This window comes from Pezoporus wallicus, unplaced genomic scaffold (genome assembly GCF_028554395.1).
Source record: "Pezoporus wallicus isolate ANWC-B61680 ecotype Strahan unplaced genomic scaffold, APGP_CSIRO_Pwel_v1 contig_4191, whole genome shotgun sequence".
In the NCBI taxonomy this organism is placed as follows: Eukaryota; Metazoa; Chordata; class Aves; order Psittaciformes; family Psittacidae; genus Pezoporus; species Pezoporus wallicus.
Genome location: NW_026641383.1, coordinates 360,390 through 379,068, shown reverse-complemented (window position 1 = coordinate 379,068; position 18,679 = coordinate 360,390). Strand labels below are relative to the sequence as shown.

At 38.7% G+C, this 18,679-nt stretch overlaps 1 protein-coding gene across 9 annotated transcripts in view; it reads right to left on the bottom strand.

Annotated features, from left to right (window-relative positions):
- The window catches only part of EHBP1 (EH domain binding protein 1), a 226,612-nt gene that overhangs the window by 94,549 nt on the left and 113,384 nt on the right, over positions 1–18,679 (bottom strand). For all 9 annotated transcript variants that reach the window (XM_057423435.1, XM_057423429.1, XM_057423432.1 and 6 more), the window contains one exon: positions 14,774–14,960. In XM_057423435.1, coding sequence (XP_057279418.1) covers positions 14,774–14,960 — 187 coding nt within the window. The remainder of the gene's footprint in view (positions 1–14,773; positions 14,961–18,679) is intronic.

The window sequence follows — 18,679 nt, the reverse complement described above, 5'->3', positions numbered from 1 at the left end:
ATCCTTAAGAGACGTTACGCCTTTGAGCTGATAGGTTATAAATGGAAGGAAGTGTTACATTTTAAGTGGCTTCTGTACTTAATTTACATGGTTGGCTTAAATAAAATTAAGCACTCCTGAAAGAAAGGCTCTCAACTGGTTCCAAGATGATGCAATGATTAACATGCTTCTGGTGTGAGCTGTTCATGATTCCAAATATTTATCTGCAGGACGGACTAGGAAACACCTAGATGGAAAGACTGCACAAGAAGACTTCAGAATTCCAACCAGCAGTACGAGTGCTATTAGAAGGGGCTGTAGGGGAAGGCACAGATCACGCTCCCTTTGGTTGGGGGATGAAAAGAGATTTATCAGAAAACCCCAAGGAGCTACGGGAGGAAAAATTTCAGCCAGCACAAATGCAGAAAACTCAGGCTCAAACCTCATACATCATTTTTAACAAGTCTGATCACGTTCAGGTGTTGTAACGTGTAGAGCACTTATCATTCACACATCTCTGTCTCCTGCAATACTTTTCACTGCACAAGCACCTCGGGATAGGTGGAGGAGGGAAAAGAAGAGAGCCTTTATTCCTACACAGGAATTTCCATGCTTTGGGAAGTGTAAATTAGAGCCTTACTACTAGTCTGACAGTAAGTTTGCTAATAAATGTGTAGCAACATATCTAATTGCATAATGAGAGATTAAATGATTATGGCAACCTTTGAAATGGCGAGAATAAAGAGAAGAGAAAGTGTATGTAAGGGAGAGCTCTGGTAACACAGCAAACTAGCTGTAATTTCTAAACTTTGATAAATGTATAAAAGCCAATTTTATACTCTGTTGATACCATTTATACTTTGTTGATGCCACTGTAAATAAGCTTCCAATGGAATCTACAAAGATTGTTTTGAGTATTGGTTCCAAGTTAGATGAGCTTCTAAAATTTGCTTAAAGGTGTAGGATCTGTCAGCTTAAGGTTTGCCGATTGCTAGGCAACACTTTGCAGCAGAACATGACCCAAGACACGACTAGGAAACAAGTACAGTGACATCACTTGACTAAGATTCCCCTTACCTTTAAAGCTGCACAAGAGAGAAGTTCAAACGGCAGTTTTGCCCACAGTTACAGTAAAGTTCTAAGACTACACAAATAGAAGTAGATTTCCATTCTCTAGTGGGAGAATGAAGAGTTGATAAATACATAGTGTGCATGCTACTTTAGCCATAGCGTATTTCATCAGTGAGTTATATTCATGTAAGTTGTCTTTTTTTTTTACTAACTTAAATACTCAAAAGACATTTTACAATGATTTTTATTATCTCCTATTTATAAAACCTTGGCAGTGTTGCTGCTACTGGTTCATAGCTTCGCAGTCTCTATGTAAGGCTGTAGAGGGTAAGAGGAGGGCCCTGGACTGTCAAAAGAGGAGTCCAGCAGGCAAGATCAGCCTCCCCTCTTCTGCAGCTGGTAGACATGTTGTTTAGAAGACTCTTCAGAGCAGAAGTCTGACCTAGATGCTTCACACTGGCCTTAGGGGATGCTATCACTGCCCACACACTATGGAAAACTCCAGACATCTCTTACATCCTAAATCAGACATGAGCAATACTCTTGTAACTAACCAGAAAGAGGTCAAAAGGGACATTCTTACAGAATCTAAATCCACAACTCATGGCCAAACCTACCAAACAGTTTTTAAAAGAATCCTCTAACTTGAAAAGCACAAAACAGAAATGAGACCACAGTAAGATCTGGCCTGCCTTTTACTCCAGTTTTACTCAATAAATGTTCCTTCCAAAACAAGACGGAAACATTCTTCCTAAAAAGATGAAAGTGCTCTGAAGCAAACTATTTAACATCTTGCATGTTGTATGAGTTCTCAGACTCTTTAAGTACTTGCAAAACAAGACAGATTGTGTTTTTAAATCAACCAATCGTACGCCCAAGAAGATGAGAAATGGAAGAACACTTCAGAAACTTGGAAGCTTTCACTAGACTTCTCTTCTGGTTATTCCTTATTACTCATACCTATGTCACATTTAGGTTTGAGATTTGACAACAAGAGTAAATAATAAATATGTAAATATAAAAAGATAAATTGTAAAATTGTAAATTTAAAAGATAAATATTGTGATGAAATAAATTGTAATTTTAGTAGGCAAAAACCAAAACATGATTTTCATAAAAGCCTGATATTGTTGCTAGAAATAAATGTAAGAACAGTTAAATGCATTTGCAGAGAAAGCTCTTTCTCTGGAAACCCCTCAAAAGCATTCCCCCCCCCCTTTTTTAAAATAAGAATGGTAATATTCCATTATCATTTTAAGCACAATGGATGGGTTGTGGTTACTGTTATAAGAATTTCAGCATTGAAACAATATTTGGCTTGCTACAGTTTTACACTTAAGCCTATTGACTGGGTTTTGGTCTACACACCCATGACTCAAAACAAAGGATAAAGTCACATTATATTACCAAGCCATTGTTGTCAATGAAAATCACAACAAACTACTTGCCAATAGTACAGAGTGCCATATGGGCACTTTAGAAATGCATCAATTCTTCAGCATTACTTTAAAGTGATAAAACCAAAGCTTTTCATGGCGTTCTTGAGAGCCCTTTGGCAACTTTATGAAAACAGGTTACACTGTTATTGAATATGGTTGAGTAGTTACACAGATTCTAGGATGAAACACTTTAATCATGCTCTGCTAAACCACCTGTATCAAATTACTATTTTAATTCACTTTTTAGAAAGTTTATGTGCATGTAATAGAAGTATATTTGTTATAAAGGTATACATATAACATACATACCTTTCTATGTAATAAATAGAGCAAGATATGTTTGTATATAACTATATATACACACAAATAAAATACACACATACATATTGTGTGTGTCTCTATATCTATATTAAAAATGAACTAAGGTCACTTAAAATAACAGGAACACATTCTATCTGTTTTGTAAGTGAAAAATTACTTTAATTGCACTCCAGGATAAAATACAAGGCAGCTAATCAGAACAAAAATGAAGAATACAAAAAAATAACACTATTTTATTTATAAGTACTTCAAATGGTGTAACATTTTAGGATAATTTTAAAGCTTGATTGGCTGAATTGGATTTTAAGGATCTATTTGCCCTGAAGGAAGCCAGGAAACATTACCCTTGCAAGTCTTCTTGCAAGATTACAGTTCCTTGTCTCTGGAGTGTTGATGAAGAGAGGGAGAATGGAGATTTGGGCTGGCACACCGAAGAAAAAGTGACTGTACTCTTACTTGTGGATCACCCTTTAAGGATTCTAAAGACAACTAAGGAACTAGAAACTGTTTTAACCTGCCCCAGTTCATGCTCATGGAATGCTGGATGAAAAGATTTCACTGCCCAGGAACTTAAGGAGCAACTAAAGGACTTCAGCTTCTTGTGGCCTTCAGTGGACTTTGCATTAAGTCTCACGAATGCTTACAAAAAGCCAGATGTATAATAGTCATCATCAAAAGATATTTCTAAGCTTTTGCTGTTGCGAATATGACAGCCTTTCACACAACTGTGCATGCACAATCAATGCCAGTAGTTATTTACATATTGGTGATCTCTGTCTGTCCCTACAGTGACCATACAGGGAAATAAAGGCTACTTTCCTACAGCCACAACAGGTTGAATCCACTCAAATGGCAGTTATGCGCTCTTGGTGCTAAAGATGCCAGGCATGTATATAAAGTTGCTACTTATCCCAAAAATTAAACATCACAGCATCTTCACTAAGGTAACACAGTACTAATGAAGCCTCCAGCACCTAGAGCTGCGTTCTTCAAAATATTCAATTCCAGATGCCAACTTTTTTTTTTGTTCGTATCTGTTGAAAGACTCCTTTTTGGGGGACGGAAGATGTGTTACAACAATGGAGTGTACAGTGTCATCAGCCAGTGGGTAATCCACAGCTTGCCTCATCAAGTTCTGCTCTAAAGGAGTATAGGAAGAGGCAGGATAAGCTGCATTAGAAGATGTTTTACCATGCTACATCCTCTGAATCCAAATGATTTTTCTACAGAGAGAGACTGCCTCTCAACAGTATAGCTCTCTTTAAAGTGTAATGCAGGCATTTAATCAGTGTGTGTTTAATCAAGCTCTAAATATTACAGTTGAACTTCTAATATATTAACCTCACCAATATTTTTCATAACGTTTACATGATTTCCTTAATTACTTTAGTTTCTAGCTAGCTCCTTTAAAGCCCTTTCACTGTGCTACTGCACAGGATTTCATTCACACTTTAAAATCTTTTCCCATGCATGCTTTTCAAAACTGATTTATCTGAATTATACATATGAACTATATTTAAAATCTGTGCATTATTCAGTATTAAGAACTATGAAGTATCATTTAGGGATTAACCCATTTATCTACTAAATTCAAAATAGCTCTTTTCAATAAGGAAACTAATTGAGTTTCAAACAACTGGTGTATTTTAAAGAGGTAACCAAATACTTTCCTACGAAGTACAAAAATGTTTCTCTAAATCTCCCAAGAAAAATGCATGCCCTCTTTATTACAACGAAAACAAATTCACGTACAAGAAGTATAAAACTACTAAAGATACGTCAAAAAACATTCTTGCTTTAAATATGTTTTCAACCTCTTCTCTTTTCTCTCAAAGCTTGTATATAGAGTGTTTGCACTGCACGCATTTGAGATCCACCTATATGCCTCTGCATAGGATAAATATTAGCAGGATCTGGATTTTGTACTCACATGGCTAGTTCTCCAGAGAAACCGCATCACCTTCCCCCTATATTCCATTCAAGGATGTTTGAACAACCCACAAAAAATGTGAATCTAAAATATTTTACATCACACAAACCCCTCAGATAGCTCATACAGTGGCAGTCACAGAGAACAGACAGTTCTCCCGAAAGAGTGGGGAAAAAATGTCATAAAAGAGGCAGCGAGTCAAAAAACAAGCATGCAGCTCAACTTCAGTGAAAACTGGGATCACTCAGTTCCTCTGGATTGTTTGCTATTAATTTTCTTTTCTTTTATTCCGTTGATTTTTTAGGAAATTATTGTGGTTTTCCCCCCATTTTTTGTCACCACAGACAATCCCTTTAGGCAACTGTGCATCAACAATCCTCCCACGTTCAAAGTCGGCTACATCTGTTGCTCTTTCCCATTGTTGAAAATTCCTGCCTTAATCCTATTTGACTTTATTCATGCAAAGGTCATCCTGAATTCAACAAATGGAGGAGCGATAGCAAGCACGCTGTTGAACATGGCTAAAAAATGCTGTTGTAGAACATGCAGCTAGTGTGCCAGCACTATCTTAGAAGTACTTGGTTTATTATGCAGCTTCTAGTCCTCATAGCTGTGTTGCAATATGAATTGACAACATATTTCTTCCAGCAACTCAGGAATACAACAATTTCCTTCCAACTGGCTTGATTCTTTCTCCTTAAAAGGATTTGCACTTAACCCGTATTTGCTAGCAAGTACACGTACACCATACATATATAATATTTGACTATTCCACGTGCCTTAGGGCTATTTGACTATTCCACATGCCTTCTGGCATATACGGCTTCCTTGTTTCTCATGGTTTTTACTTTTCAGTAAATCTAGCTTCACAAACCTATTCAATTAACCAGGCCATCTAAAACTAATGGTGATTACGGTTTTAAATAAATGAGGCAAAATTCTGCCTAAAAATACTTTTACAAAGCAGGGTAGAACAGCTAATATGAACACCTCATTATAGGGCCACCACCGTACTGTAGATGTGCTCACAGAAGCCAACTATTTCAGTTTTAGACTCATTTTTCTTCCCCAGCAACAACAACAAAGCAGCATAAAAGTATTCTGGATCAGACCTATGATTTATTCCTGTGCTTAAGAATCTGACCCAAACCAAAGAAAGATTAGCAGGAACAGTGAATTAGTAAGCAAACCAAAGTTAACTATCAGACTGATTTATGAAGGGAAGATAATTATTTTTGTAATATCTCCATAACTCATCATGACAGAAGCAAAGGAATATTTATTCATGCACGCTTATTTCCAGTTTGAGGTGCTTGCCAACCACGATGAACCAAACCCACCCTTCAGGCAAGTAGAGAAACAGGCTATTGTTAGCCTCCTTCCTTCACAGAGAGCTTCGCTGAGGGCTGCAGATAGCAGAGAGTCACCCAAGACTGTAACTATCTAAACCAGCCCCACAATAAAACTCCATGCAACAGCTGAAAGTTAAACCCTACAATAACATCAGCTTATTCAAATCGTGTTTAGCTCCTCATTAGATGCAAGTGAACACTGGAAAGAATAAAGTTTTCAATTTGAAAGCTGTCCAGTACTCTGCTTGTATGGCTCTTGTTAAGGAGCTTGATAATAAGGTGTAAAAACTCTAGAGAAAAAGGACAGGTTTTATCAGGTTTTTGTTGTGAAGGTTTTGAGGATTTTTGTTTTGATGGTAGTTTAAAAAAAGGTCTCATGAGAGGAGAAGTGTTCCTTCTTTCTTCTACCTTTTAAAGAGCAAAGCTTGAACTAAACAGTAATAGTCTGTGAAGCCAAGCATGCGAATCAAAGCCCTCCACGTCCTTTGAAAAGGTTAACAGGAATGGCAGGAAGGTGGTTATCCTCCGGTACCTGTGCCAGAAGCCCACAGCCCCGCACTGTCTGCCTGCCTCCTCGCAGCCTCCTTCCGCCGTAGGAGTGAAGGTAAATAACTTAAAGGAAATAAAATAAAAGACCCTCACCAGGGACACGGATTTTCAGATTACGTATCCCCAAAGCTAGCCCAGATCTCACTCTGAGCTAACTTAATGCGGTTGTTTCTCAAATGCTCTGGCAGGCCACGGCTGCCTCGCCTGACCAGGGCTGTTTGTACCTAATCCAGCTTGTCCTCTGCGAGAGAAACTAAACAGTGCCATGAAAGCATTGACATTTAGGAACTGCAGTGCTCCAGAAACTTTAATGTTCCTGGCAGCTCCTAACTTCTTCCTTTCATTTCTGCACCTTAAGGATTCAAAGGACATATTTCAGCTAAATGACTCTGGCACCTCCATGAGGAGACCATTTTTCTCTTTGGATCCCATAGAAGTGGGTGCAACAAGATACTTGTACAGGAGGCAATGTATAGCCCAGCTCATGCTCCCTCCTCTCCCTCTGGAGATCCCCTGCTGTCACTCTCCCCATCACCCTCTCTTCTGGGACTTCAAGTACTCGATTCATCTCCTAGCATAGGAAGCTACAGCCCAGAAAAGGCAGCGTGGGTATTCCCACCATCCAAAGGCAATCTCTCCTCTGACCTCAGCAGCCTTAAAACAGTTCCTGGATCAAGATACATCTTATTTAACCAACCTTGCCCTTGCAAGACACACAGTTGGGCACTTAATTCAAACGACCTGAAAGGTTTACATAGATCACCCCATATATTTAAATGTGAAACATTAAAGAAATTCTAGTATTAGTATCATTTTTTTGAATAAAATATGAACAAAGTATTTTTGTTAGTCTGCCTACATGCGATGGTACTGGCATTTTAATGGCACATAATATTTCCCTTTGTCACACAATACACTCTATGCCTGTTGGCTTTTCTTCTTAAAGCATGGTGGCACGGCTTTAAGCTTCCAACATGAAATAAAGCATATAAAAATACTGCCATTATATAGGTAAAGGCCATATTTTTCCTCAAGAAGTGAAGTAATATTTTATAACAAAAAATCTGGGTATTATAATTTATAAATGTAAGTTAAAGATAAAAATATGTAAAGTGAGGTTTTGAATGTCATAACACTGGTTAAATCACCAAACCTTATTTGCACAGACATTCTGCAGAAGTGCTAACTGGTGCAACACAAAACTGCTCCAAGCAGTGACCGTGTTTCCATCCATTTCAGTAGCAGCTACACTGCACCAGTAACATAGAAACACTTTCAAGATCAATTATGAAAATGGCAGGAACTAAGCATTTATCATCCTGCAAATTATGCCTATTAATTTGCAATGAAAGATTTTTAAAGGACAGCCCTGCAGACCTGTTCTCTGCTTCCCCACTATTAATAAGGATGTAAAGAAGAAACAGTCAAACACTTATGTAGCAGCACTAAAAGTTGCCAAATCAAGTGTTAAAAATTGGGGCTATTACAAAATTATGGTTACATATTCACTATTAATTAGTACCCTTTTTATATTTGTATTATGATACAATCTGGAAGTATACTTCTTCCCCTCCAGTTCTTCCTCATGGAGAGCATTCAAGAAACAACCTCGGCACTACCCAGCACTCCTATTCTTCTGAACTATTAGTTGTTTGTTCTCATGCCTCATATACTACATATTACCCGGATCCTGACATGAACACAGTATTATTTATCTCAAAGGGCTTTCCTACAGTGTTCATCTTCTGGATATTCTAATCTAGAAGATAAAACATTTAATCTTCCAGACTTCTTTGTGAGGTAGCAGTCCATTTAACTGAGGAAAAAGTGAGATCCACAAAGAATCCAAATTATTAGAAGGTGCTAGTTTTGAGTCCTCAGTCTGAGCCACCTAAGACCTGGCAGAGAACTGCTTGCTTTACGATACTTTATGTGCTGTGAAACAGCATTCTTTCAGCTGCATTGCACTTGCATCAAGCCAATAGCTCTGGTAATTCATGATGTTTGTATCAAGCTGTGAACTTAAAAAACCCACCACAGTCCAAAATCTGGTTCAAGAGACTAGCTTAGCACCATGTAATAAATTCATAACATAAGAAAGGATAATATTCACTGCTCCTGGACAGCATTTGGTTGCTTAACTGTCAGAGAAAGCAGTGCCTTTTCACTGGCCCTTGTCTCAGGACACAGCCTGGACTAGTTCCCTGTGTAGCAATATATATCGTGCTGCATGAGTCATGAGCTCTACAGAAGGACTTGCATGTGATGATGTGTCTTCATCTAGATAACAACTCTGCCTTCTTGCTGCACATGCTTGGAAATGCGAAAAGGTGAGAAGTGAGGGGCTGAGGCTGGAGGGAGTTCAGCTCTGCTGCCAAACCTGCAGGAGTAACTCCTGTAACTCCCACTAAAGGAACATGTGGGTAAATTACTGACTTACCTGGTTTAAAACCTCAAAATCTGAAGGAAGCATCTCTCTTAGAGATACTAGAACTGTGGAACAGCACCTAATTCTTTTTGAAAGCAGTTCAACTGGCTTGCTGCTAGAAAACAGGCACAAAATACTTCACTCACAAGGGCAGAAAGCCGCAGATAGATCAAGGAAGGCCTTGGTTTCATCTATATTGTCGATGTCTAAGACTGACTCCTGTTGGCAACAACCATGGGAATGACACGCCACCACCCTCCACCAATTTGCATTTATAAAGCCACTTGCAAGGAGAAGGAGGGAGTCAAGCAAGGCTGCAAAGAAACAAACCTCGGTACATTATTAACACTGACAATTGCTACAGGAAAACCACACAGGCAAAATAAGCAACGCCAAACTAAGAAAGAATTTATCCCTTTGGTAGCCCAAGGAAACCATGAGTAAGCAAAAACCTACTCAAAAGCACAAGTCTCAAACACTTCCATGCAGTTATTTCGGTCCTAATGGACAGTACGAATTTGTCCCTTCTGCTGATTTCTTCTGTGACTACTCATGAATAGGTTATACACACCACTTCTTGTACCAGCTTACACAAAATCTGTAATTAAATAGGTAGAGCGAAGCAGGGAACCTCCATTTTGATGAACTTTGTTCATCAACACTCCTGCTCTATATTGTGTCTCCTATTCATGTGCAATCATGGCTGCATGTTGAAGGGAGAAAGAGCTTTTGCAACATATTCCCATTTTTTCATATCCAATCGTGTTTATTCTTTAGGCCATATACACAAGAGCCTGTAAATATTCAGGGACAATTATTCTCACCAACTTTAAATGCCTAACAACTAATTAGCCAAGTCTAACTTACCTAAGCTCTTTTACAATCAAGGTAGAGAACCAGATAACTCTAGGAATAAGGCATCTGAGGCAGTTGGGTTAGGTGACTCAATCTCCAAAGGGGACCCATTTTATTAAGGGCCAGCCCTGGGAATTCTTACTTACATAAGCAGTCAATATAAATGCTTGCTGCTTGTGTGGAATACCGAAACACTAAATTTTCTTCACAACACGCACTTGTGCTTGTTCTACTGTCCTGGTTTTTGGAGCTACAGAGGGATGCAGTCATCTTCAATTGCCCCTTCCTCACCAATACAGATGACATGGGAATCTCCAAGTGATCGAAAGGGCCTCCTCAAAGGGAAGACATTAAAGAGGCTTGGAAAGTGTTTGCTACTACAGTTAACTGACTGCTCAGGGAAGCAGTAGAAGGCAAACATTTGAAAAAGATTAGATGAACACTGCAGATATTCAGAAGTTGTCTGGACGAGGTCCCGGACAACCGGCTCTGAGTGGCCCTGCTTGAGCAGGGGGTTTGAACCAGATGACCTCCAGAGATCCTCTCCCACATCGACCCCTCTACGATTTTGTGACCAATGCAGAGAGAGAGGTTATGCTGGAAATGGATGAAGAGACGGCAGCAGCTGGGATGATCTTACAGCAGCTAAAGAAGTGGATGAGTCCCCTGTGCAGAATTAATATGAAAGGGGAAAGACTCTAAATCATCAGCGCCCATGAACTCATTCAACCTCATGTAGGTTAAATCCCTCAAATTCGGGGCAGGCAGAAACAGCCTCCTTTGACCTCTTTTCTCACATCTGAAATTTGGTAAGGGATGTTAAATGGACACCAAATGAAATAACATCTTTGGGGAGGAAAGAAGATAAAGGCAAGACCTGCAGTAGTGGGATTAAGAACAATCATTTCAAGGCAAAACCAAAAGTGAAATACTGTCTGTATTTGGTATCATCACTTGTCTTTCTGACCAATGATCATGTATAATTGTCTGGGCAGTAAATTTTTATGTCATTCGCACAATGAGATCTGGTCTTTGCTTCAAACTCTAGTTCTACCACTTTCACGTCTAGTAAAGTTAATGTTTATTTCTGAATCTCACATTCTGGCTGGAGCACCTCCCTTATGAAGACAGGCTAAAAAAGTTGGGGCTGTTCGGCCTGGAGAAGAGAAGCTGTGTGGAGACCTCATAGCAGCCTTCCAGTATCTGAAGGGGGCCTATAGGGATGCTGGGGAGGGACACTTCATTAGGGACTGTAGTGACAGGACATGGGGTAATAGGTTCAAACTAAAACAAGGGGAAGTTCAGGTTAGATATAAGGCAGAAATTCTTTACTGTGAGGGTGGTGAGGCACTGGCACAGGTTGCCCAGAGAACCTGTGGCTGCTGCATTCCTAGCACAGTTCAAGGCCAGGTTGGAGGGGGCTTTGAGCAACCTGGTCTAGTGGAAGGTGTCCCTGCTCATGGCAGGGGAGTGAAAGTGGATGATCTTTAAGATTCCTTCCAACCCAAACCATTCTATGATTCTATGTTCACTGATCACTGAGCTCTTGGAAGTTAATAACAACTCACGTCTCTACCCTGGAGTACCCTCTGTATCCTGAGGACACCAGGCATGACGCTAGATACCACCAGATCAGAAGATGCTGCTGTAATTTTCTGCCTAGTTTTACATGAAGCTTTTACACAGAATTATCTTGTACAACATACATCTCTGAACAAAGGAGCTAACTAGAAGGAGTCTGATTTTTGTGGTGTCAGAAATATTAGGAGTAATTAGTTGTGGATATGATTCCAGAAAAATCTAGAAACAGTATTAAGCTGTTAGAAGACCATACAACTCCTTTAAAAGAAGGCCTTTTGCAATTCACTTAGATGCATTAAGTCTGTTCTTAAATAAGACATACCCAAGACTGCCAAGTGCTAAAAATTCACTGTTTCCCTTTTATTATCACAAACACTGCTGTTTATAAAGAAAACATACAAACACACACAAAATAGTATGCGGGAGGTCAGCTATCCCTCAGGCAAAATACACCTTCCACCGCTACGTGGGTAACAGTAAAAAGTTGGATTCAGGCTACGATGTTTCAACAGCAAAGAGAATTGCACTTCTATGAAGTGCTCCTAAACCCTGGATGCCACTGCTGTTTCCAACATCTAAATGTTTTGGTGTTTTTTTTTAAATAGGGTAATAATTTCAAGTATTTGGAACCTGTACCTTGAGCAGGAATCTGTCATGTGTCAAATACTCTTCCAGGAGCAATAAACATGCTGATACATAGATGTTAATAAAAACATTTGTATTTTTTGTGTTCAGCAAATGTGATGAACACACCATCAGTGTGTGCAGGAAAAGTGAGCTCCAAATATTCTGCCAAAGATTTGAAGAAGCATTTTTGGAATCTTTTCCCTTAAACTCTAAAGTTCTAATATTCATGCTCTGTTGTCTAGTTTTAAGATTAGCATTTCTGCTCCCACAACTATTTCCTATGATGCCAACCAAGACAGGAAACTGAACATGCTGGGACACTTTGGTTCTGGTCAAAGGTGTAGCAGAGGTTTTCTGTGCACACCAAACTTGGACAAGACACATTATTTAACCTCCTTCTACCTAAGTTTGCCTCTATGGGACTATTCCCCCTATATAAGGGCATGTGCTAAGTTCATGTTTGTACAACGCCTCACCTTTTGATGGGAGTTTTTTCAGAGTTGCTAAACATTGTCCCTATTATTGAGTAATAAACAAGTTATTTGTGCCAACAGTTTGAGTCCTACCTAGGCACACTTTTGTACTGTGGTGTGAGGAAATTGTTTCATTTTCTTTTCTTTCAAATGCCAGTGCTTTTCTTCATTTCAAGAAGTATTCCAAGTGCTTTTGATCTAATGTCATTAGATCACCTCAGAGCAAAACAAGTACAGAAAAAAAGATTGTGCTTACAGAATGCTTTCTGAATTGCAAGTGACCGTACAATATTTTAACACACCCAGCCAGAAAAACTTTCCACTCCAGTTGTAATATGATAAACCAGGACACTGCATCTGCTTTGGAGCCTTCCCTAATGGTCTCAGATGTGCCAAAATCCTGTAGAAAAAATTAAAGCTTTCCTGTATGAGATAAGGTCAGCATAGAGCTCCATCTTCCCTCACAGCACTAATGAATGTTAAATTTTCAGTACCCTTCCTGATCTCAGCTGTGCCTCAGCATCAGTGGCAGAGAGGTGGGCTGCAAGCAGGCAGGTACCAAAATATTCAGAAGGTAACACCCTGCATAAGAGCAGGAATAAACAGGAATTATGTTCATAACTGCACAGTATTCTCAGAGAGTTCAATCCTGCACCTTTTCTTAATCAATTCCAGCTTTCAAACAATCTGAAACTTAAGTCTACTTAAACTACAAGAACCAAACGCAATAGTAATACATTATTTCAGCTCAACGAAGACATGAAATAAGGCAGAGAGAAGTATTTCCTTGGATGCAGACCTGTAAATAAGCCTCTCGCAAACAATAAGCAACGAGGGCACAACCTCCATCAAGCAACTTGATAAAATCCCATCTACAGATGGTCTTTTCTTTGCCTGGTAGTACCAGAATGCTTTACTTTGGCCACTTTGCTTTGACCCGAGGGCCAGACTCCACCAGAAATCAAATAATGTGCAATATTTTTCATATAGAAACTCCTGCAAACAGGATCAAACCCTAATTCAAAGCATTCTAAAAATGCTGTGCTTTGACTTCGTAGTTCCCTGTTTGTGGTTTTGCATACTAACTTGTGAACTGTGCTTGTGACCTTGCTGTGTGGTTTGGTTTTGCTGTGTGTAGATGCAGATTCCATTTCTGGTCTCATACTCTCTACCCTGAGTAGTAAAGCACTAGTTTTAGTGTCTAGATCAGAGCCTGAGTGGACAAGGACATGACAGCAATGTGGCTGAGTGATTAAGCCATGAAATGATAGCTATGGCAAGTAGTTTCATACAATTTTTAAGTACAGCAGCACCAATACAGAGCAAAACAGCTGATAAAGTGCATAAATTCATAAAACTGGAAGGGAAGCCTTCTGTCATCATCCTTCTACCCTTCAAAAGAAGCAGTCAGCATATATCAAATCCATTTTTTAAAAGTGCCCATTAAGATATACTATTAAATGCTTATTTTGTGTAAAAAAGCACAAATGGTGCTAACTGCTGAAACACTGGAGCTGAAGTTCACAGAGACAAGCTAGCTGTTGCAATCCTAAGATAACTTCTATTGAAGAGGGTGATGTGAGGCACAGGTAACTCATTTTCCCTTGACAAACATAGAAGCATGTGCATATGTAAGTATGCTTAGTCTAGACGTTGATAATGAACAGTTAGTCTGACTTAAAGTAGACTTTTTTAAAATATTACTTTGACATACCTATGGAATTGGATATATATAAATCCCAGTACAAATAAACAGCATCCAGTGCTAAGCTTTTAAAACCTGGATTTATGACAGAAACGTGGGGACAGACTCTTCAACAGGGGCAAGGCTTAGAGGCATTACAATAGATCAAGACAAAGTATTGTTCAACATGATTTTCTTCCTTCTCGATGGCATATCCAGCTGTCCTGTAACATTTGTTACTAGAAGACTCTTTTCTTTGAAACTGCAGTTGCTGTTACTGTTGTCATTAAATCCTTAAAAGAAAAAATACAAGCTCCTACTGCTGCTCTCTCCCCATGAACCAGCAAGTGAATAGAGATGAGCCAACACCTTATTAAGTATAAGCAAAGCTTTTAAGATGACCTGCAGAAATAAATAGAACGTCTATAAAACACAAAAAGGTACTAATAATAACAAAGATGAAATTTTGGTATGAAAAACCTACCTTAGGGGAAGAAGAAAGGTCCCTCGATGCAGGAATAGCTGACATGTTCTCACTCATGCCTGTCTCTGTCTTTGGCAAGAGGTTTGGTGGTTCAGGAGCCTTTCTTTTCATCTTCTTTTCTGGTTCTTGCAGCGGAGCAACTTTAATGAAAGCAGGGCTTGATTTTGGTTCATAAAATGGATTTGATCTAATTGAAAGAAGGGAAACACATTTCTTTGCTATCTTCTTGGAATTAAAACAAAAAATAAGACCCGTTTAGAGAAGACAATGACTAAAATGCTTTTATTATCCCACAGAAGAATATGTTTTGCCTTTACATGATTTTAGACACTATTTTTTCATATGACTGAAAAGTGCATTACAACAGCTAAAACTGCACTAGGTGAGAAGTTCCATGAATTTTATAAAGTCCTGTAAATTACAGAAGGTTTATCAATTGTGTAAAGCTAGCTCTTCCATTATACTTACTTATCCATCAGTGATCCCATTTACAGATAAGATCAATACCAACAAATTCAAGTGAAATTGCTGTGTGTTTAGTATTGTAATGAATAGAATTAAGAACACTTCATTAGGACAGGGTAAAGAATCAGGCCACTTTTACATGGATGCATCAGCATGGCTTTAAAGGCCTCACTCTTGCCTGTCCAAGTCTGAAAATCGCGGCTTCCATAGGTATATAATCCACATGGAGTGTATTTTAAACCCTGCAGCATACAGGCAGCACACCAAGAACACTGTTTGGATAAGAGCATAGTGCAAGAAAACCACAGCTGACTTGTGTGTATCCCTCGACAAATACCAGTAGCTATCATCTATCTATTTTTAAAGTGCTTTTTATAACTAAACTCTGTTCAAGAAACACAGTAAAGATCTTCCATCAAGCAGATGCAGTCCAAAGAATTATTCTTCTTAAATCTGGTGTTCACGTTCCAGCTCTGCATTTGTTCCACCCTAAGTAAACACTCCCACAGCATTTCCAAATTTTATCTATCAGTTTGATGCATCAAATAGAAATGAAAAATACGTCAAGTAATAATGGCTTCTACTCTGCACATACAAGAGCTAGCAATTTTGCATCCTTCTAAGGATACTTATGGATACTTATGGGATACTTATCTCCTTTCCACGGAATTACTTTATTCATAATCTTTGCTCTTCATATTTTGCAATCCAAAACTGGATGGTTAATTATGAAACTGATACATTAATTCCTTTCTAGTCGATACTTCCCCTGCAAATGATATTTATCATATATCTCAAACTATGTTTATGTAACTGAGTCACTGCAATTCCCAAAGATCTATCTGCATACAGTTATATAAAGCATAACTAATCACAACAAAGAACCTCAGTCCCTTGAATGCAATTCTAGATGGAAACAATACTTCATACAGCATTAGACAAGAGCCTACCTAGCTAGATTTACAAATTTCCTCTCAAGATAAGAATCATGAGCTACTACACCTGTTTTTTAAAGAACTAGCAAAATTTGGCACAAAAATTTTTCACAAAAGTGAAAACCCAACTATTCATAGAAACACAGAATGGTTTGGGTTGGAAGAGTCCTTAAAGCTCACTCAGTTATAACCCCCTGCCACAGACAGGGACACCTTCCACCAGACAAGGTTGTTCTAAGCCCCATCCAATCTGGCCTTGAACACTGTCAGGGATGGGGCAACCACAGCTTCTCTGGGCAACCTGGGCCAGGGCCTCACGACCCTCACCGAGAACTTCTTAATTCTATCTAATCTAAGTCTACCTTCTTTCAGAGGGTATTCATTCACTTTCACACAACATCAAATTTCTCCCAGTTTTTTGTACTTTCACCATGAAAATATATCTTTTGGTCACAATTTTTGAACTTATTTTCACACAGTTGACCATCATCCTCTTTTCACTGAGAAAAAGCAAGCCATTAATAATCCTCACTGCAGAAAATAAGTCTACTTCTGAAAGGCAAAGCTTACTGAAGCATATAAGTGAAGACCAGGCATAAAACCTCCAAACCGTTCTGAGAATCTGCTGCTGCTTGTTATAGAGAAAAGATCTAAATCGAGATACTGAAGGGAAAGGAAAGGCTAACACTAAAATAACTCAACTGCTGACTGACTGCAACTTTCGGGTGTTCCCACTTTGATGCACATCAAGCACAAAGCCACAAGTGCAATCAAAACTAAAGACAACATCAAACTAATGACTTAAATAGAAATGGATGGGTGTTTTCCATTGGAGGCAGCAGAAAAAGGAGGGTATTCAGGCTGAAGTGGAGAATATGCCTAGCTTTCAGTAGCTCTAATTTAGCTGACAGCCCAGCTCAGCTGTCTTTAGACACCAGAAAGTTCAAAGGGAGGTGAAAATAAAGATGAAAAAGATAAAGGCTGAAGAACAATGCATTCTACAGAAGAGCACAAGGTTCTCTTTAGTTCAAGAAGTTATCCTCTGAACAGCCAACAGACACAGCATGTACTTGCAATTAAAAAGGTGCATTTGTAAGGTGTTAAAATGAATTTGGTATGAGAAAAAACCCACCGTATCAATGAGTAAGAAAGTTTGGAAGAACCCCCTTTTGAACTGTTATGCTCCAGAACTGTCTCTGCTGCATGCATAATGTTGAAGAATTGTACCCTATTGCATGAACCAGAAGGAAGTGCTATAAGCAGACAAGTGACTGCCTTTCTTTCCTAGAGAACTTGCTTGAAAGCCAAACTAAACACATTTTCATATACCACTTTTTACCTTCCCCTCTGCATTGCTTTTAACTGGTCTTACAAATGCTGAGAAAGATTTTTGAAGAATCAAGTTTAACACGAGAGAAAAAAAAACCTAATCAAAACCCAACAACAAGTGGCTCTTGCCTGAAGAGGCTATAAATTTTGAAGTCATGGATGTCCGCTATATGTAGCAGAGTTTTGTCCAACAGCTTCCACGTAGCTATACAAGAAACTAAGTACAGAAAAAGTCTGGCTGGAAAACATTAAAGCACTTTTCTCTTGAGGTCAGCTCCCATATATTTTGCCCCTGTAAAGTTATTTAATTGACCCACACAGTGTGATTTGCCTAAAGACATTCTAGGCTGCCCAATATAAGACTAAAAAAACCCCCAAACCTGACAAACTAACCTGGCTGCCACTGTCAGTGACTGTCACTGGCAGTGTGGTGGCTTGTGGTTTCTTGTGCAACAAGCAGCTTCAACAGACAACACCTCAATAAACTTTGCAATTAGACAGCATTATTCGAAGCCATACAATAATTACTGAGATAAGAAGCCACAGAGGCAAATAATATCTGAAAGCAAGTTTTATTCTGACCAATTAAAAAATTATTTTGATCAGCATTATTGGTTAACTGAAAAAAGAAATAAAAATCAACATTTTATTGAGGAGGAAAACCAAAGCTGTCAGTGCAGAAGGGTTAAAAGATGTTACCAATCAGAAGGTTGAAAGCATTATACTTTAAGTTGTGAGCTACGTTAATTTCAACTAATTAAACTTCACTTAGCAGGGTGTCCTGTCCTTTGTTAAGAGACAGCCACGCACCATTTTGATTTGAATGTATAAAATTCAAAAAGGCAAAAGCAGAATTTTACACTAACATTCAAATGGCCAAACTAACAGGAAGAAAATGTGCTCCTTATCTCTAGGTAGGTATGAGAATTTAGCCAGAGGAAGTATATTTTGAGATTATGGTTTTACAGCAGAATATATGTTCTGGATCATCTAAGTCCCTCTGAACCATGCAACACCTTGTTATGCTTATGTTCGTGACTATGCTTTGCTCATGTGTGTTGTGAAATCTTACATTATCTTTGTAACCATTAGTGAAATATGTTTCAATTAAGCCAATTACCCAAGGTAAACCCTGTGCAGAGGCGCAGTGAGGGTGAGTACCTTTTCCAAGATTAGA